We start from the raw sequence: 17,960 nt of genomic DNA on the forward strand, positions 1-17,960 counted from the left end.
TCTGATCCAGTACAACCATTCCCATGTTATTAATAATAAGATGGGATAGCTGAAACAAGTAGAATCATAGAATCAGGGAATCATAGAATCAGAGAATCACAGAATACTTTGGGTTGGAGGGACATTAAACACCACCCAGTCCCAACCCCCTGCCTTGGGCAGGGCTGCCACCCACCAGATCAAGCTGTCAAGGGCTCCATCCAACCTGGCCTTGAACATCTCCAGGGATGGAGCTTCTCTGGGCAACTTGTGTCATTGCACAAGTACCAGCCTCTGTGCAAACAATTTCTTCCTAATATCTAACCTAGATCTCCCCTCTTTTAGTTGAAAGCCATTCCCTTTTGTCCAATCCCTATCAGACCGTGTAAAAAGTTGGTTCCCTCTCCTGCTTGTAAGCTCCCTTCAAGTATTGGAAAGCTGCAATGAGGTCTCCCTGGGGCCTTCTTTTCTCCAAAATAAACACCAACTCCCTCAACCTTTCTTCATAGGAGAGGTGCTCTAGTCCTCTGATCATCTCTGTGGCATCCTCTGGACCTTCTCCAACAGCACTGTCTTTGTTGTGCTGGGGGCCCCAGACCTGGACACAGTACTCCACATGGGGCCACATGTAGACTCTGGAATCATGCAATGGAACAAGATTTTGCCAGTGCAAATTATATTAAAAGGTGGGAAATGAGACTTGCTGACACCCCCAGAGAGGACTGAATGCTAACTGTTGGCTGTTAATGTTTAACTTCTTCCTTTTGATGGAAACATTTGAGGAAAGTTTAAAAAAATGTTATTCACTATTTAAAAAAATAATAATAATCAGTAAATTTCACCTCAGGCATGATGAGAACTGCTGTCAGCTGTTGGAAAAGAGGAATGACACCTTTCTTCTTATGGCTGGGGAGAAGCTGCCCTGCAGCAGGTGCCAGAATGGCACTCCTGCCCCCTCAGAGATGCAGTGAGTTGAGCACTTGAATGACCCAGTAGAGCTTGTGAAAGCCCTCACAGCTCACTAAAGTCATCGCTTGCTAACACTGGAGCAAAACCGTCTTGTTTTCTGCTGCAGTTCCATCTGTAAACATTTGTGTGTCTGAAGCCACAAAACATGAGTCATTTTGATTTCTTAATGGCACAGCACCTTGCTGGTTGCTACTGTGTCAGACTGTGTTATGCCATCAAGTCAAAAGAATGATAAACAATGTCCCAAACACAGCCTTTCATCTCCAGAAAGTCCCATCCAAGTTTCCTTGGAAATGAATTATATGAAGGAGAACTGAACATGAAGATATGTTTACCAAAAAGCCTATCAGTTCACTTGCAGTTCCAACTGACTATTCTCATGTCAGATGAGAGCACGGTCTCACAAGCAGATGGTTTAATTTGCATAAAATCATAGAATTGTAGAATCATTAAGGTTGGAAAAGACTTCTAAGATCATCTAGGCCAGCTGTCCGCTTCCAACCAATATTGCCCACTAAGCCATGCCCCTAAGCACCACATCTACACGTTTCTTGAACACCTTCAGGGGCAGTGACTCCACCACCTCCCTGGGCAGCCTGTCCCAGTGCCCAACCATTCTTCTGGAGAAGTTTTTCCTAAGCAATTTTTCAGCACAAGAGAGGAGAAAACTTCAGTACCAGAGGTGGGATGAAAATTTTTCAGTTGATGAATTTCTCCATTCACTGAGCACTGAATCTCTCAGCCCTTTAATCGTTCATCAAGTTTTCATGGCAGCCCTTGGGGGAAGACACTCTTCCTGCCCATGTCAATCTGTCCATGTTAACATCAATTAAATATTTACCTCAGGTCCCGGGAATCTGAGGACTGTTAGTGTGCTAAGGAGTCACACTGATCCAAACTGACCTTGCCAATGTTCACTTCCTACCCTGCCAACAAGTAGCCAGGCTCACAGGTCTCCTGCAAGACCCCCCAAAGAAGTCAGCTTTCCTTCACAACCCTCGGCAGAGGAAAACTGATGCTCAAGCATCCCATCAATTTATACTACCATGTTAGTAGCTACTTAGAAACTTCTCCTACATGATGCCTCCCACTCACTTTGGATTTTATTTGATGAAGTTTCTGAAGGTTGGGGTTATTTAACAAGTATGATGACAATCCTGGTAAAAATGTGCCACTTCATTGGCTCACCAGGTACAAATTCTTCTTGACTAGAACATCACTTACACTCCTATAAAGCTAAAACTAAGGCTTTCTGCAGAGACATTTTTCATTCACATATTTATCTACTCGCTGAGATGTTTTTTGCATGGTTACTTTGACCCTCAAGCCAATTTTTTTCAAAACCATTTTGAAATAAGAAGAGGAAAAAAAAATTATAGACTTTTACCCCACTTCACAACCTCCAGAGTTGGATTCAGCTCCAGGTTAGACAACTGATTCTATGGAGATGACCCAGTAGCCCAAAAAGAGGTGCCTGCTCCCCTTTCAGTCACTGTGCTGTACCCTTCCTGGCCATCATCTGCTGCTTCACTTTCAGTGGAAATAGGACAGGGCCTCAAACTACCTCTGCTAAGTAGAAGGTACAAAATACAGCATATTTGGCTATTCAGTGGATTGCTTCATTTGCATGCAATTTAATTGTTATGTCAACTTTTGAAATCAAAACGGTGCAAAACTCACACTTCTCTTGTAGTCTAAACTTGCATTCTCTACTTTTTCCTCATAAGACAACTATTTTGCACTAATTCAGGGCTTCCAGTATTGGAAATTTGTCAAAAGAATTTCTGTACTCTACTCTGATGGCTGCAGAACTTCAGAGAACAGCATGGAGTGAAATTCAGTCTTTCTTCCCATCTTGCAAGCAATACTGAAGAGGACAAGCGCCTTTCGAACACTACTCAATATATATAAATATATATATGTCAACCAAGAAGCCAATCCCAAACCAAAATATTTATGCATAAAATATGTGGAAAAATATGTTCAAAATCCCATCAAGAATATGTGCTTGAAGATCAAATAGAAAAAGCCCTAAAACCAATGCTGAATTAATTTAAAAGATGAGAAGGTTGTCTTACATGATGGTTCCAACAATGCTACCTGGATTAGAAAGCTTATTGTGGTTGTTACTGCAGACTTTGGAGTCTAAGGCATTCTATGGTTAGAGATACTGTTTCGTTTTGATAAAATACTGTTAACATATGTTTTCATTTCTTTTTTCATCTCCTCACACCATCTTGAAAAAATCTTTTTTTTTTTCTTTGTAAATAAAACTATTTACACATTTTGCACCATTTCCTAAATCAGTCTGTAAGTGACAGCAAGCTTATGAAAAAGGAGACTAGGGGCTTTGGAATTTCAAAACACATGGAATTGCTTTAAACAATTTAGAAAATTGGATTTAAATCCACAAACTAAAACTCAGTGTCTTACAAGCATTCAAGAATTCTTATCCAAAGGCTTCTTGAGTTAGAAGATAAAGATTCCAATAGGCATCATAATCTCTGAGCAAATTCAAGCCACCTGCTCCACACAGCATTGCACAAAGAAAGAAGACACTGGGCAGGCTGCAGTGCTTGCTTCAAGCTGTGGTCTTTTCTTGAATCCACTGAATCTAAGCCCAGAATATGTGCATGAGGGAAAAGCACATGGTGAGACAGACCCACAGTCGTGATTAGGGTATTGTAGAATAAATCCTCCAGGACCTCACCAGTCCCTTTTAGATCGCATTAAGATCATACAGGGCCAAGACCAAACCACAGTGTGAGCTTAGATGAGCTCTGTTTTTCAACATCAATGTTTCACCTTCACCCAAAAGGCAAGAAGAGAATGCATTTGAGGTTATCCTCACCACTGGATGCAGCATAGGAGCTCTTTCAACTCACATGTTTTGCTGGGCACGGATTTCCCAGTCCCTGCACTGCTCTAGACAAGAAATTAGAAATGCCAAATGCAGCTGACAATGAAAGTACAACCTACATCAGAGGAAGAAGTGGTGCAGTGATTCCCTTAGCCCTGCAGAAATTATTTGATACTGACATATACTCAGACCTTGGTTTTGGAGCACTCAAACCACAAACCTGAGACTACTTCCCTAACTACACAGGAAGATCCAGTGGCTCTGGCTCTGAAGATCTGGAGGTCAGTCTCAGAAACAGCCTTTGCTTCCAGGAGAGAGACATTAGCTGCTAACTACAAGGGAAGTGAAAGCCTTTTTACTTAGGATTCATTTGAGACCATACCACATTTTTTGTGCCATAAGATGCACATTCATTAACTCGTCAATTCAGTATCAGTTTTTGTACAGAGGAAGCAACAGTGCTGCAAAGGAGAGGACACAACGTTTGTGTCACTAAGCTTTGTTGCCTCAAGCATGAGTAGCAGTTCTGTTAGGAATTCTCCTAATTAAAAGGATAAATGAAATGGGGGACAGATTTCAGCTCAGACACTAACACACTTCAGTTTAGATGACTACAGGTAGGTGTCAGTGGAGAAGACCGTTGTCTTGAGTAGAGTCCTAGATGCCAAACAAAGTGTCCATCTCTTTCTCGGACAACTTCAAGTGTCTAAGACATCTGCAGAGGACCACGGATGACTTCTCTTCCTATCCTAAAATGAACACCTTTCTTTGGTTAGCTGAAATGCATTCTGACCTCTTTTATTTGGGATTCCTGGGAGTGTTATTCATCTGCACACACTGTGACACATGCTGCCACATGAACTGCCCATGTGGTCCCCGAGCTGACACAGCAGAAGGTGATGTTCAAGTGAACACTGAGCTTCCTGCTGTTGCTGGTCTTCTGTTTTCTCTCAGATATCCTAGGCATCTCAAATGATAAAAGGCACTTCAGGTGATCAAATTGTTCCCATGAAGGTCTCAGCCTGGCCACTGATTCCTACTCAGGGTTGGAAATGCCAATTATGCCCTACTGGCCTCATCTCAACTTTTTGGGCATGAGTGTGGAAAAAGAAAGAATAATGAGTTTTTGTTCTTCCAGTGGCTTCCCTTATTTAAGAGAAAGGTGTGTTACACTAACTGGAACCACATTTCTAAAACGATAAATAGGAGAATACCACATTTGAACTTCTGCTGTGTGCTGATGACCTCCTAGGCCAGACAGAGCTGAAAGCACAGGGCAAGCCTGATATGATCTCTGTTCTTCTTTTGGAGTCCCAAATGGCTCTGAATCCTCTTCTAGCTAGACAGAGAGCCTGTCTCCTCTCCTTTCCTACTTTGGCTGCCACAGCTGCTGCCTACAAAGACTGCCTGCCTCTTTCCAAGATAAAAAAAAAAGATAAATCCCCAGGATTTGTAGATGAAGGAAAAAGATACTGCCCCTGACAGGCACTGAGGGCAAAGATCAGGGTTGCAATATCCACATTCCCTGCATGGGGTACAGACCAACCCTGGACACTGCCAGTGGTATGTTAACGTTTAAAGCTACGTGGGGATTAGGAGCAGGTTAGAGTACAGGATTTGCCCTCGGCAAGCCTGAGATCACTCCATTTCAAAACAGAGGAAGTGCTGTAAATACCACAGCAAATGTAATTACCAGAACCTGATAAACACCACTTTGTTAGCAGCAACCAGGGGAGGCTTCTCCTGTTTCAGATGTTTCTGACAATGAGCAGAAAGCAAACTTGAGGTCAATCCTGATGTCTGGATACAGAACAAGTAGAGATGGCTCTGGTTTGGGCTTTTTTTTTTTTTTTTAAATTAGCTCCAATATGTGTTTAGTCCCAGGTGCTGATGTTGTGATGGAAGGATCCCACTCCTTAACATTGGTAAAGTGATTTGGGATCAGCATCTGTCCATAAGCAGCAGCTCCTTAGTGCCATTAATTTGGAAGCACTGGGATATTTCACATCAGTGTCTCAATTGCCCATATAGACATGGGCTAAATATTTGGATTTTGTCACTGTATGAGCTTTTGAGCCATTTCTATTGCAGCAGGAATGATTTGAGCATAAAATACTGTTTCCTGGATACGTTTAATCAAAATTCTGCACATTTGGGAAAAGAACCAAGAATCACATTTGCTCCCTGTCCTTTGAAACAGACTTCAGAAAACATGGGCTCAATTAAGATTTTAATGGGCAGATCATGAAGGGGCAAATCTCTGAACTCAAACATAACGTGCTGCTGGCCTGAAACATGTAAAAGGCAGAAGAACAACCACTGATGGCAGCAACTCTTCCGTGGGGTATTCTTAAAACTGTTTCCAATCCACACCACCACAGTTGTCTTCAAGGCTTCAGGAATTTTACAACTGTCAGAAAATTTGTGTCTGGGTTGTCTTTACAAATCCAGCAGATGGAGGTGGGCTGTGGATCCCATGTGCCACCTCCCAGGGTTGCTCAGCTCCAGCATGGGGCATCAAGGGCATGAGACATGGCTGTCATCACAGCCATACTGTTCGAGGAATGAACCAGGGCAGAGCACAGTGAAATATTATACCTTATCCCAAAGCTCTGTCATGCCCCATGCAATGGATATTCCTCCAGAGACAGGAAGCCTATGGAGAGTCTCTTCTGGCTAACAGACTCACTGCAACTTCCCAGCTTGAATGAAAGCATGTAAATACTGGAAACTTCACTGCATTGGTTGGCTACACATTTCAATATATTATATCCTCATTTTCTATTTCCATGTTCGGGGTTTTTTTTCTCTTATTTATACCCATTATTTTTTCTTTGTCTATACTCACAGCTACTCTCCAATAGAGATAAATGCAGACCAAGAACAATCTGCCTGCATCCTTCCTACTGATAAGCTGTGTTCGTGGAGATTCTCACTTTAGGGCACTGTTCGTAGGCCAAGAATAAACTCTTAGCATTTCTTATCCACCCAATAGTATAGGCTGGTGTCCAACAGAGCTCTCCTGTGGTGCTCATCATCCCTCCACTTAGAATCATAGAATCATAGGCTCATTAAGGTTAGAAAAGACCAATAAGATCATCTAGTCCAATCATCAACCCACTACCATCATGCCCACTAAACCATGCCCATCAATGCCAAATCCATACTTTGTTTGAGCACCTCCAGATATGGTGACTCCACCACCTCCCTAGGCAGCCTGTGCCAATGCCTCACCACTCTTCCAGGGAAGAAATTTTCTTAATATCCAACTTGAACTTCCTCTGGCACAACTTAAGGTCATTATTTCTTGTCCTATCACTGTTACCCAGGGGAAGAGGCCCACCTTGCCACAACCTCCTTTCAGGCAGTCATAGAGAGCGTAAGATCCCTCTGGAGCCTCCTTTTCTTCAGACCAAACAATCCCAGCTCCCTCAGCCGCTGCCCCATAAGATTTGTGCTCCAGACCCTTCACAGCTTCATTGCCCTTCTCTGGACATGCTCCAGGACCTCAGTGTCACTTCCACAACCCTACACAATGCTCTTATGTGGAAAAAGCTTTCCTGTTCCACAACAAAGCAGAAGATATTGAGTAGATGTGGCTGTTATGTTCATACTTCAGAGACTCCGAAACAGAACTTTTTCCCCATGCAATGGAAATGGGGACTTACATCATCTGAATTTCTATTTGTGTCCTCAGCCAGCATCAGCACAAGCTGTTCCTCTCCTCTGACTTTCCTTTCTTTCTCTCCCCAGCTACCATCCAGTTATGCAACTGAGGTTTTTTTCCACAATAAAAAAAAAATATAATCAAGAACATCCAGGAGAACATAATTGTGCTGTGTAAAGGCTCTGGAAAGACCAAAAGCAAGCCAAACAAGTGAACGTGCTCTGAAACAGGTTTGCAGTGAAGATGAATGGAAGTGACAAACTCATTGCATTTTGAGGCAATAAGGAGGATATGTGCCACCACCATCCAACAATATACTTCGGTTTGAATAAGAAGCCAAACCCCAGGTGTCCACATGTCCTTGGAAGACATGGATAGGCAAGGGGAAGGGCACAGGAGTTAGAAAAATTAATTAAGAGATTATAGAAAAAACATTCAGACAATTGCTTCTAATCTCACTGGGAATAAATTCCAGTTTGAAGAAAATTGTCTCCACTGAACTAGGGCACACAGCCTCACTTTTACCGTCCACAGAATGAGATAGCTCTGCCTCTACTCCTGCCTGGTGATGAAGATAAGTTTGACAACGAAATTAGGCACATCCTGGCTTGTGTTTTTGTTCCACATCTTGTCTTGATATGAAACTCTGCGGTGACATTTCCTCTTGCAGTCGCTAGAACTTCTGCCGGTTCCCTACTAATCCAGAAAATGCAGAACAAATCAGTTCTTTCAGATCTCAGGAAATATGTATTTTTTATTTCTTGCTTCTGATTTTCAGGGGACATATTCAGACCTGGTTTTCTATCTGTATTATTTCCCTTTCACATTACACAGTGTCATGGAAAATTATTTCTCACTCAGTAAGTTTTTTTCCTATTGGACTTCATTTTACAGATAACTGGACAGCAGTTGTAGCAGTATTGTTCCAAAAAAAACCTCTAATTGGGGCAGTGAAAGGAGGTAGCCACTGTGTCAGCTGCCAGAAGCACCTGCAACAATTTTGGCAGTAACCAGCCACGATTGGCCATGCAAAACTTCATACTCCCAGTCTCCTGAAAATGGTTTGCATTGGCTCTGTGTTCCAGGCTGGCAGCAAAGCTAAACCTGCAACCACGTGGCTGCCCCTGCCCAAGTTCCACAGGGCAAGGATGCTTCTTCAGGAAAATGTGGAAAGTCACTTGGCTGGTGGAGGCAGGATGGACTTTAGAAGGCTGTGTCTGCAGCTTCCATTAGGGACTTGAACTACTGCTGTCTCAGAGCCAACTTGGCTTCCCCTTTGTGAAAATAAACATCAAAATACATGGGCTGGGAGAAAATATGTCCCTGATTGAAAGACCTCATCTCCCTTCAATGCAGAATGGCTGATCTGGTTACAGGCAACATTATAGGTGTCCCATCTGCCAGCTGGATTTCCACAGTTGTTGGTTTTAATAAACATTTTCTCCTTTTTCCTTTTTTTCTTTCCTTTTTTTTTTTTTTTTTTGTTGTTGTTGTTTTTTAACCTCACAGATGCATGAGGAAATGCAGAAGGGGAAATAAAGGACTTTTCATTGCATCCAGAGTTGATTGTGGCCAATAACTAAACCAAAGTCTGGCTCTGCTTACAGCCACACAAGTTTTTGCACCAAGGACAAAACTTATCCCAGGACTGCTGGTCCTGGACCCCATGAATTATCTTTATCATCTACTGAACAAGATAAAGCATGAATTTTCACATGCAAGAACACTCAACACATCTACAGCATTACAGAGAGTCCTGGTGGCTCCCATACTTGTGTTGAACAACACTTTGGGAATATCCATCATTCATTGTGCCTGCTCCTGTCCTAGAAAACCTTCCAGATAATCACTCTGAATACAGTCCCCAGAACAGCCAGCCCAGCCTGTGGCCTAAGAGAATCCAGGCAGGAAAAATCCAGGTATACCTGTCTTAATATTTGCTTCTCCCTCCTGTTCCAAACCCAACGAAAAGCACTGAAATATTCCTGGTGAATTGCTCCAAGTGAGGTACCAGGAGGCATTCCTGACCATATTCCAGCAGTAGCTAACTCAATACATCCACTCTCCATGATTGAAAAATCATGGGACAAATATGATTAGTAAGTATGAATGACTGAAAACCAACCAAACAAACAAACAACACCACCAGCACCATTCCTGCCTCTTTTGTATTTTCTCTTGGGTTCATAAGATAATGCATTCACTCTACAGGAACATGGGCCTTGACTTTCCTCCTTTGAGGCCTGGGAGCACTTTGCCTATAGGATCCTGTGTTGAGGAAGGTGATCTGGGTGTGAACACAAACGTTTTCAAGGATGTGTTGCCCCAAACCTTTTCAGGTCCCAGCTCCAGTAATTGCTCATGTCCCCACCAGCAATGCTGGGCCTTCTTGCCCACCTTTCAGCCTTCACAGTCTACATGCAGTGGGTGTCCTCCATCTTCTTCTAATGCTGGAGAGGCCATGAACATGAGGACAGAAAAGCAGAGGAATCACTGATTTGCTCACACATGGGGAAGCAAAGTCAGTCTTGGTATTTTCATATCTTCTTGTTGCTGTTTGTGTCATGACACTGCCATCTCCAGCAGGCTTGGAGGAAGAGGTCTGTGTATCTTCAAACTTTCCACTGCCTTTCCCAGGAGGTATCTGTCATCCCTGCCTCTACCAGACTTTGTGTTAACACAGAGGGAACATGACCAGATTGGCAAACGTCCCACATCACTAACCTGCCCTGAGACCATACTGTTGACATCTCACTTGTGCCACACTCTGTGGATTTGGTCCCATCCAGTTTACTGCATCTTTCTTATCCAACTGGGAAACACATTGCTTCTGCTTTTGGCTATGAGTAAGAGCCTGGGTGCTTGCAAAAAAATCTTTATACAGCTGAGCAAACACTGAAGGAGAAGCCAGACCAAGAGATGAAATGATCTGCTGTGGATGGGGTCAGATGCCTGCTCGTGTACAGAAGCAGGTAGCTTCATGCCATGAAATCCAGAATAAGTGCATTTGGCAGAACTTATTGAAAATGTGGCTCTGGATAATTAAAAGCAGCCTGAATCCATGTGGGTCTCCGCTCATTGCTAGTTCCTGGAAGGATTGCCTTCAAAGGCAGCAGCCATGCATACACACTCATGGCTGCCCAGGCATTTCCTTGCCTGGCAGGCTGGAAGCAGGATAATTTTGAGGATATCATGTACCTCAATGTGCATAGTCAGAGCAGGCTGTGCTCTGAAGCAATCTGCATCCACTAATGGTAAGCAAAATGATCCAGATTTCACTGATGTATTCTCACCTCTTCTTGCCTTGTCCTGCACCAAGTTTCAAGAGTTCAGAGGGTGGGGAAAAGCTCCCTTTTTGACCCCAAATTGCGACTAATCACAATTTGTATCAAACTTCATACATTGCTTCAGGTAAACCCTGCTAAATGACACTATGACAACAAACGGTCAAGCTGCCTCATAATAAAGAAAAAGGGTGCCTCTATAAGGTACTCTAGGAATAGAGACATTTCCCCATTTCCTTCCTTGGAAAAACTCTGAACACCTTCTGATAGGGAGGTGCTTACCACATCCCTAAGAGTCCCCCATCACAGGCTGAGTGGGAAGATTTGGAAACGAGTCCATGCCATTTCCACACCAAAAGACTCCCAGGGATATTACCCAAATATATCAGCTATCTTGTGGTTTTCCTTCATCCCAGACACTTTTCAGCAGTTGTCCTTCTCATTTAATGCAGCTCACAACTATGCAAATCAAACACAGATTGTAGGGCAGGGATATGCTCCTTGGGTGGGTTACTGGAAGGAAAACAAAAGCACAGTAGAACATCATTAAAATGAGACAGAAGCAATGGGCATTTTCTGTAATGGCATTTTGCTGCTTCAACAAGCTGCAGGGAAAGAAACCTAATGTAAAAAAAAGAATATCAAACCTTTATTGTACCCAGTTTTTGTCTACTTTGAGGTCATTTTGCCTTGCCCTTGCCACGCTGGAGTTTTAAACAGAGTATTTTCTATTTCCCTAGGATCAGGGAAGGGAGGATCCTTCATGTGGTTCATGCTGCAAGAAAACACAGATGGCCAGTACATGGGAATTAAAGAAAACTGTCTTAACCCAGCCAGACTGCAGTGGGCTCCACAGTATGCACCAGAGCGCAAGGATGGGTTGCCCATGACCAGCACTTTCCAGCCCTCCAGCTCCTCTCCTAGAACCCAGAGCAGAGAGGAAACTGCCAGAACAAACATTATGCAAGTCCTTCTCTGGTAGCCCAAGGAGCTTTTGTGGAAGATGCTGTTTCTCCATGATTTAAGCCTTCATGGTCTTATGAAGTGTCCCTGAATCTGAGCCATGACCATCCGCCCAGCTGAGGTCACCAGGACAAGGAAGAGGCTACAAACATTGCTGCCCATAGATGGGTTCAGGGAGTGACCCAACCCACTGGCTCCCAGTGTATTCACGTGCCCTTTGTTGAAATACAAATAGCTCTGAAACTATTTCCTCCATTTCCGCAGAGGAAGAATGCCATTTAATTCAATTTTTGCTTTGTATAATAATGGGAAAGCCAATTATGCAATTACAATTGCTTTTCTTATCTGGTTCCTTTTTTAGCTGCTTCAAAGCCTTGCAGGTGTTATAATCAGGTCATGAGGTGGTTGTTACAGCAGTCAAAGTGCCAATGGAGAGGAAGATGCTAAACAGACATTTGTAGATTGCCTGCTAACTTGTTAGTTACCTTGCTTTTTATTAGGAAAGCTGACAACTTTCAGGAAAGCTTCATTATTACCCATAGAAATCTCTGAGGGTCTCTCAGAAATTGAGAAGGAGATTATCCACCTAAATCAGCTGAAGTAGCAGCCGGGCTGCAGATGTGATGCTTGTGAGGGGAAGAAGCAATGCATGGAGAGAGGCTCAATGAAAGGTATAATCTCCTCCTGCAAACTGAATAAGCTCAAATGGAGGCCAATAAAAATGAGCCCCCCCTTCAACTTGTTAACAAAACCAGGAGCTAAAACTCCTCTGAGTAATAACTAACTGCAAGCACGCTCAGCACTTCCATAGACTTTCCCTCATACTTCCATAGACTCTCCATAAAACAGACCTCGAGTTACCATGCTGTAATCCTTCCTATGCAGACAAGGCAGCAAGGTCTTAATTAAGAGACCATGCAGCCTTACAGAAAGCCATTCAGGGGGAGAAATGTGAGCTATCAGCTTTGCACTGATATCTGAAAACCTGCATGGGGCACTGCAAGAGGGGAAACCACAGAAATCAGCTCCCTGCATGCAGAAAAATACCACTTAGCATGTAGCAAAATCTATTACGGAAAGAGGCATTGGCACATTTGAATGCTCTCCAGACCTAGCGAGGAGTGTGATGATGCAATGCCAAATGCTTATATCTATCTCCCAAAGAAAACTCTAAGGAATTGGACTTGATGATCCATATGGGTCCCTTCCAACTTAGGATCATAGAATCATAGAATGGCTTGCATTGGAAGGGACCTCGAAGATCATCCAGTTCCAATACTCCTGCCACTGGCATGGTTGCCAGTGAGGAGTCTTTAGATGAGACGTTAAACCAGGATGGCCAGCACCTTGTTCAACCTGGCCTTGAACACTTGGGATATTCTATGATTCTATGATCCCTAGGACTGCTTTAAGGATGAAAAAAATAGGAAGAAAAAAAAAAAAAAAAGAGTCCCAAGGATGCTCCCTAAAAGCATCAGGAGCTTTCAGCAATGCAACTCCAGTGGCAGTGGCTGCACCAACCTGCGGACAACAACTGGGCATAACACAAGGTTTAGTGAGCAATGTCAGAGCCACAGGGGGAAGAAGTGGATAGAGGCCAAGAGGCCCCTGGGGTGCTTCCCAGAGCCAGAAGGGAGCTGAAAGTTGTGCTTCAGCCAGCACAGCACAACACAAAAAGTGCAAATTCTTTGATGCATCTGCAGGCCTTCCCTCAGGGCATCAACTTGAGGCTTGGTACAAACACAGAGCTTTTAAGAATTTTAATCAGGTTTTTATTACTCCTTAATTGGTCCTTTCTTTAATAAAAACACCTTATTAAAGGAAACTGCTGCGACTGCAAGATTTGCTTTATAGGCAACTACTGCATTTCTTCAATGGCTGGGAGAGAGGGAAGAACAACCTAAAACCATAACTCCAAAGTGCAAAAGTAGAGTTCCTGTGTCATTATCTCCACCAAAATCAGCTCTTAAGCTTTAAACAGAAGGGAGAGGAGTTGCAGCAATTCGTTACACTCCCATTCCATGGCTGTAGTGCGGTAGGAGCTCAGGGCTTTAGCACCAATCTTGTGGCAAACCAAAGCAAAGCAGGAGGTGTGTGAGCACCTCTGAGGGGCTAAGAAAGGTCAGGATAGAGCCCAACTGATTACAGGCATGGAGGCCAAAATGGAACTGCCTGAAGAAAGGACAGCTGAGCTACTGTTGCTTTCCAGAGTGGCCAGAAAAGGGACCTGAGTGAATTTATCAGGCTGTGGGGTTGTTGGAAAACCATGGATAGCAGTGCAGTGCCTGGCCCTCAGCCCAGACTGAAGGGGCTTAAAGACACAGCTGGAATCAGCTTCCAGCAGCAGTAGCAGCCAGGATGAGGAATGTGTTATCCCCAGCAAATTGTCTGGGGTCTGGCCTCCTTTTACCATGTGCCCAGGGGCTTTCCAACAACTGAAAGGTTTTCCTGTGCTCTGTATCCCTTTACTTTGTCAGTGTGTTGAGGATTTCCCACGCGTCTATTCGCTCCCCATGAGCTGGGCAGGGCAGGAGAGAGGAGGAGAAGGAGCCAGCAGCTTTTTATCCCATGGTACAGCCCTGATGGGATGTGAGGAGCAGAGGGAAAAAGTCTTTTGGAGCACAGGATGCAACCTTAAGCCAATTTCATCACACCTTTGTTCCTAACCTGCTAACAACAGGCTGCTTGTTTTTGACTGAGCCACATGTGAAGATATCCCAAGACTCAAATGTGGGACCTCAGTTCCCAAACTAGACCTTCACCTTTTGATTTGAGGACATCAGCACTTGATCCCATCACCACTGGATCTGAGGTGAAGCAAGGAGCAAAATGCCAACCATGGTTGTTGGGAAAAGATGACAAGAGTAATGAAGAGAAGGAAGAGAAGGGGAGTGCTAAGAAAGGGAAACAAATTCCCAATGCAGTGGTGGCCAAGAAGCCTATCTCCAACACAAGAGCGCAGATGCATGGGCTGAATGGGAGCACAATCCAAACTATTTTTAACTGATGCAGAGGAAGCTTTTACTTTTCACTGCAAAAGGAAGCAGACAATGTGGCCATCAGTTGAGCTCGGTTTATTCCCTCACAGGGTGTGTGCAGAAGTATTTAAAGCCCCCAGCTCTGGCTGTAATTCCCTTTAATCTGCTCGCAGCTGTGTGGGGTCAAGGAGTGCAGCAGCTGAGATGCACTTTTGATCCATGTGCTCTAGGTTCTGCCCTGTGGTTTCCATTCCAGCTAACAGGTGAGATGTACCATTGCCATCAATAAGCACCAATCCACCAGGGTTCACTACATTTGGCTCCAAATGTATATTTGAATGTCAACATTCCCCCCTCTCTCCCCAAAATGGGACAGTGGCACTCTCAGGGCATCCTGAGGACTGGGGTCATGCCCATGGTGCCACTGGCCAGGTGGGCAACACAGCAGTTCAAACTTAGCCCATGGGAAAAGTCTTGGTTAGCTGCTGTCAGAGCTTCTGCCATCACAAATATTGTGCATTGTACACATCCACAGGACACAAGAGATGACACGTGCCCCCCTCCATCCTGACCTGAAGAGGTGCTTCAAATGTCCTCAGCTCCCCATGGAAAACACCAGACTCATAAAACAAAATTTGGCACTAAAAGAAAGAGGTTTCCAAGTTCCACAAGTGTATATACCCAGAACATAACTGCAGGTTGCTCCTCTCCGCCAAAGAAGTGTTTATGAAAAGCTTGCATTTATTACAAACACTACAGCCCCATAAAGCTCAGAAGCCACTGGCAACAGACATCAGCGGACTTTCCATGCTAAAAATATACTTTCTTCAGGGAGAATTGCCTAGAGGGTGAATTATTTCTCATGCTCTCCCTTGGGAGGAGAAAGGCACCTTATTCAGTTTGCTCCAAAGCAGGTGCTGGCATTACTCAGACAAATGTGCCCTCAGAAGTCTTTATTCCCCCAGCAGCTACAAAGGCAGCTTAGCACAATTACCTCCAAAATCAATGTTTATGCTGCTGTGTGAATTAGGCAAGAATAATCCCTCACAGTCTGCAGTGGTCCAGACAACAGCCAAACCAGGAGCCAAAAAGCTCTACTCACATTTCCACTGAAATCAAAGTGTGGGTTCTGCAGATAGCAAAACCTGTAACGACGACAGGATCCTACTTGATTCTGGTTTCTCATCTATTGCTCATGACCAGATTAATGTCAGGTTTTGCTCAGCCACACAGGAAGTTTAAAGAGTCAGCACAGAGGTGAGCACTAAATGCAGAACTTAACATCTTCCCACCAGGAAGGGTGGGGTGTTATCTGCCAGTGATGGTGCCAATGGACCAGGAAAATCAGGAACCAGCCAATCTGCATACATATACACGTATAGATATATAAACACAAATGACACTTGAATGTCTGTGCCTAGAAAACAAGCACCAAAGAGCAAATAAATCCCTTACTCGATTGTCTTCTTGGATCTCCCAGTCACTGGAGAAGCTCAGGGCATGCTGTGCCTGTGAGCAGTTGGAAAACTGGAAAAGGCTGGCGAACATCCTCCTGTTCTCCTGGGTGTCCGGGAAAATTGCCTCCTGGAAGTTCACCCCATGTGGCAGGAGGATGTAATTCTCATCCATGCTGAAACACAAACCATGGCGCAGCTGCTTTAAGGCTCCATTGCAGAAGTTACCATTGTCCCCCAGCCCAGCCAAGTGCCACCAAAGTTGCATGGACAGACTCTGAGCCAACGCGTGGCTCTCAGCACTTTGCTGCCTATATTCTCCGTGAGTTTGACCTGGTAGCTGCAGGGAGGACCTGGCAGGCTCCCACTGCCCTGCAGATATAAATGAGTTCCCAAATACATCAAATCTCTCTTTCGGCCTTTGGTTTCTACAGAATTTGTATTGCTTTGCTCTTGACCCCTGAGTCTAAGTGCTCCATCAGAATCAATAAATAACTTTTGGAAGGCATGTCCTTAAAGATATTGTCCCAGACTGAGCACTGGACAGCATCAGAACTTGTTTTGCTATGCACCCAGTGTAAAGATATAGTGAGCATTTTGAAACAAGCCACAAAGCAACATTTTGCAAATGCTTCTGGATCGAAAGGTCAGGGCGATGGCTTTGTTCCCACATTGTGGTTTATTTTCTTATTCTTTCAATGAGCCCAAAGTCACGATTTGGCTGGGGCCAAGAAAATGCTGTCGGGTGTGCATTTGGGATTGCTCCTATACTCTCATGCCAAACTTTGGAGAACAGGCACTGGCCCATCTCCAGCACTGGAGAGGAGCTCTGGCCATGAAGAAACAAAAGCAGCAGCATCCAGGGGCTGCTCAACAGCAGCTCAGCACTAAAGCAACACTGGGATATCCCAGCTCGGGATGTTTCTTTGGGGTGGACGTGCAGAATATGCAATACCGCAGGGAGAGCAGCGGGACGGGGCCAACCCTCCCAGCCCTGGAGGATGCCCGGAGCTGTGCCACAGCACCCAGACCCACTCCCCCCGGACTCCCAAGGCCGGGACTCACCGGAGGAAGAAGAAGTAAGCGTAGCCCTGCATGACGGTGTGCGAGTGACAGGAGAAGTAGCCGAGCCCGGTGAGGTTGAGTCGTGAGCCGGCGGGCACTTCCAGCATGCTGCCCCACGCTTGGTCGCACAGCAGCTCGATCTCGGCCGAATAAAAGAGTCCTCCCGGGTTGTGCTGCGAGCTGGCACCGGAGGGGGGGTCCCGTTGCCAGGGCAGATAATTGTAAGCCCCGTAGGGATCGGGGTGAAGAGCCAACACCCGCGCGTAAACGATGATGGAAGCCAGCTCAGCTCGGCAGCCCTCGCTCAGCGGTCGCCACTCGGCCGGCAGCTGGCAGCCCCCCCCGGCGCCCGCCCCGGCCCCCAGCCCCAGCGCCAGCCCCAACAGCAGCAGCGGCCCCGCGGGCGGCGGCATCGCGGGAGGCTCCGAGCCGGGGGGGGGGGGGCGAGCCCGGCTCCGCTCCGGGACCGGCACCGGGACTGGGGAGTGGGGATGGGAATGGGGGAGAAGAAGGGTGAGGGACAGCCCGGAGATGTTATAGGTGAGGGAGTTGTAGAGGGAGAAGGGATGGGGTCGAAGCAAAAGGTGGGAAAGTCAAAGGTGCCCCAGTAAATTAGTATAATAATAGTGAGACTTAGAGGGTTTGGGGAGTGAAGGAGTGAAGGCGCAAAGGGATGAGGGTGCGAAGGGGTTGAGATGCGAGCAGCTGAGATGCAAAGGGGAGGGCTGGGAAAAGGGAGAG

At 45.2% G+C, this 17,960-nt stretch overlaps 1 protein-coding gene across 1 annotated transcript in view; it reads right to left on the minus strand.

The window, feature by feature from the left end:
• The window catches only part of CCDC3 (coiled-coil domain containing 3), a 41,609-nt gene extending 23,977 nt beyond the window's left edge, over positions 1-17,632 (minus strand). The window contains exons 1-2 of the mRNA XM_042872578.1: positions 17,220-17,632; positions 16,156-16,330 (exon numbers count right to left, since the gene is read on the minus strand). Coding sequence (XP_042728512.1) covers positions 16,156-16,330; positions 17,220-17,632 — 588 coding nt within the window. The remainder of the gene's footprint in view (positions 1-16,155; positions 16,331-17,219) is intronic.
• Positions 17,633-17,960: the final 328 nt, after the last annotated feature.

Source organism: Lagopus leucura, unplaced genomic scaffold (genome assembly GCF_019238085.1).
Source record: "Lagopus leucura isolate 7727_CA_CO unplaced genomic scaffold, USGS_WTPT01 Super-Scaffold_100008, whole genome shotgun sequence".
Classification (NCBI taxonomy): Eukaryota; Metazoa; Chordata; class Aves; order Galliformes; family Phasianidae; genus Lagopus; species Lagopus leucura.